The sequence below is a fragment of the Sphaeroforma arctica genome (assembly GCF_001186125.1).
Source record: "Sphaeroforma arctica JP610 unplaced genomic scaffold supercont1.159, whole genome shotgun sequence".
In the NCBI taxonomy this organism is placed as follows: Eukaryota; class Ichthyosporea; order Ichthyophonida; genus Sphaeroforma; species Sphaeroforma arctica.
This window is the reverse complement of record NW_014040399.1, coordinates 36,896-38,519: the sequence shown is the minus strand read 5'-3', so window position 1 is coordinate 38,519 and position 1,624 is coordinate 36,896. Positions and strand designations below refer to the sequence as shown.

General features: G+C 45.2%; 1 protein-coding gene across 1 annotated transcript in view; it reads right to left on the bottom strand.

The window, feature by feature from the left end:
- The window catches only part of SARC_03214 (hypothetical protein), a gene marked incomplete at its 5' end in the record, with an annotated part of 22,136 nt that overhangs the window by 3,832 nt on the left and 16,680 nt on the right, over positions 1 to 1,624 (bottom strand). The window contains one exon of the mRNA XM_014302998.1: positions 545 to 857. Coding sequence (XP_014158473.1) covers positions 545 to 857 — 313 coding nt within the window. The remainder of the gene's footprint in view (positions 1 to 544; positions 858 to 1,624) is intronic.

The following is a 1,624-nucleotide window of genomic DNA, read 5'->3' as shown; positions in this document are numbered from 1 at the left end:
GATACGCCCGAGGTCTGGTATACGTCTGTACAGTGGCCCCCCTTACTCGAGCATATTCAGCGGCGCTCACAGGCGATACTACAAAGTTACTAATTGCTTAGACTCAGATCGATCTGAGTACTATCTCCTCAATTAGTCACAAACGGTTACCATGTGCACGCACGGCAAACATTCAACGAGAACAGACTCACACACACACACGCACAGACACAGACACAGACAGAGAGAACACACAGAGATACAGATACAGATACAGATACAGACACAGACACAGACACAGACACAGACAGACACAGACAGAAACAACTCACACAGGTACAGACACAGATACAGATACAGACACAGATACAGACACAGACACAGACACAGACACAGACACAGACACAGACACAGACACAGACAGTCACAAAACACACACCACACACACAGCAATATATATAGGCACAGCAATATATAGACACAGCTCCAGACACCCAAACACTGCGACGAGGTAGATAAGTCTGGAGAGATGAACATCCACTTATACATGTGCAGCTAGACTCACCTCCATCGTTCACCATTTTTGTACACTCCGTGATATTTATCGTCGCCCGGCCGGCCATGACATCCTCGGCAAAGGAGAACACCGCCGCAGTGAAGCCGCTGTGTTTGCCGCCCATGCGTGTGTTGGATGTGTTGAGTGACAGGCTACCAACATCATCGAAGGACTGGGCTGTGAGTCGTATGAGATGAAAAAAGTTGGGCCGAAATTCGGGTGTGATCATGCGGCGCAGTGTGATCACCAGGCTGTTGTGGTCGGAGATGACCGAATGCTGGCGCATGCCTGTGTGCATGACTTTGAACTGGTCTCGCACCACCTGTGTGGGGATGATGGAAGGTGTATAGATTGAGGCACAGAGTGATTTTATATTGAGTTAACGGGTGTGTAGAATAGATCGAGCTAAAGGGTGTGTATAGATCGATCTAAAGGGTGTGTATAGATCGAGCTAAAGGGTGTATAGATTGAGTTAAGGGGAGTGTAAAGATTGAGTTAAGGGGAGTGTATAGTTTGAGTTCAGGGGAGTGTATAGATTGAGTTCAGGGGAGTACATGTATAGACCTGTTGTGGGTGGGTTGGTGGTATGTGGTATTCAAGTTGTGTGCATGTCAAGGAGTGTACATCGATTATGTCGAATACACTGGTGAATATTCCCAATGATAGGCTCCCATAATATGCATATAGATAATAATGAAGCAGGTGGTGCAGACGCAGGGTAGGTAGTAGCGGAGAGCAACTATCATATTGCAGCTATTGGGTTGTGCTTGCAATCATGTTTCTCTATTGCTAATGGTAAAAAGCGTATGGCTGATTGAATGAACTATGTGTATCAGGCGAATCCGCATCATATTGACGTATTGGCGTGTATATGCCACCCAGTTTAGAGACGTGAATTGTATGTATGGATATATACGTGAGTATAGGTATGCATATATCTGATTAAGTCTTCTATATGTAAAAGACATACATTTCAAAACAAACCGCTCATGGGAGATATCGGAATCAAAGTACGTAAAACCAAACCAGACACACGTGTACGCAATTGTGCATCCTCTCTCTCACACACACACACTCATATATATATAT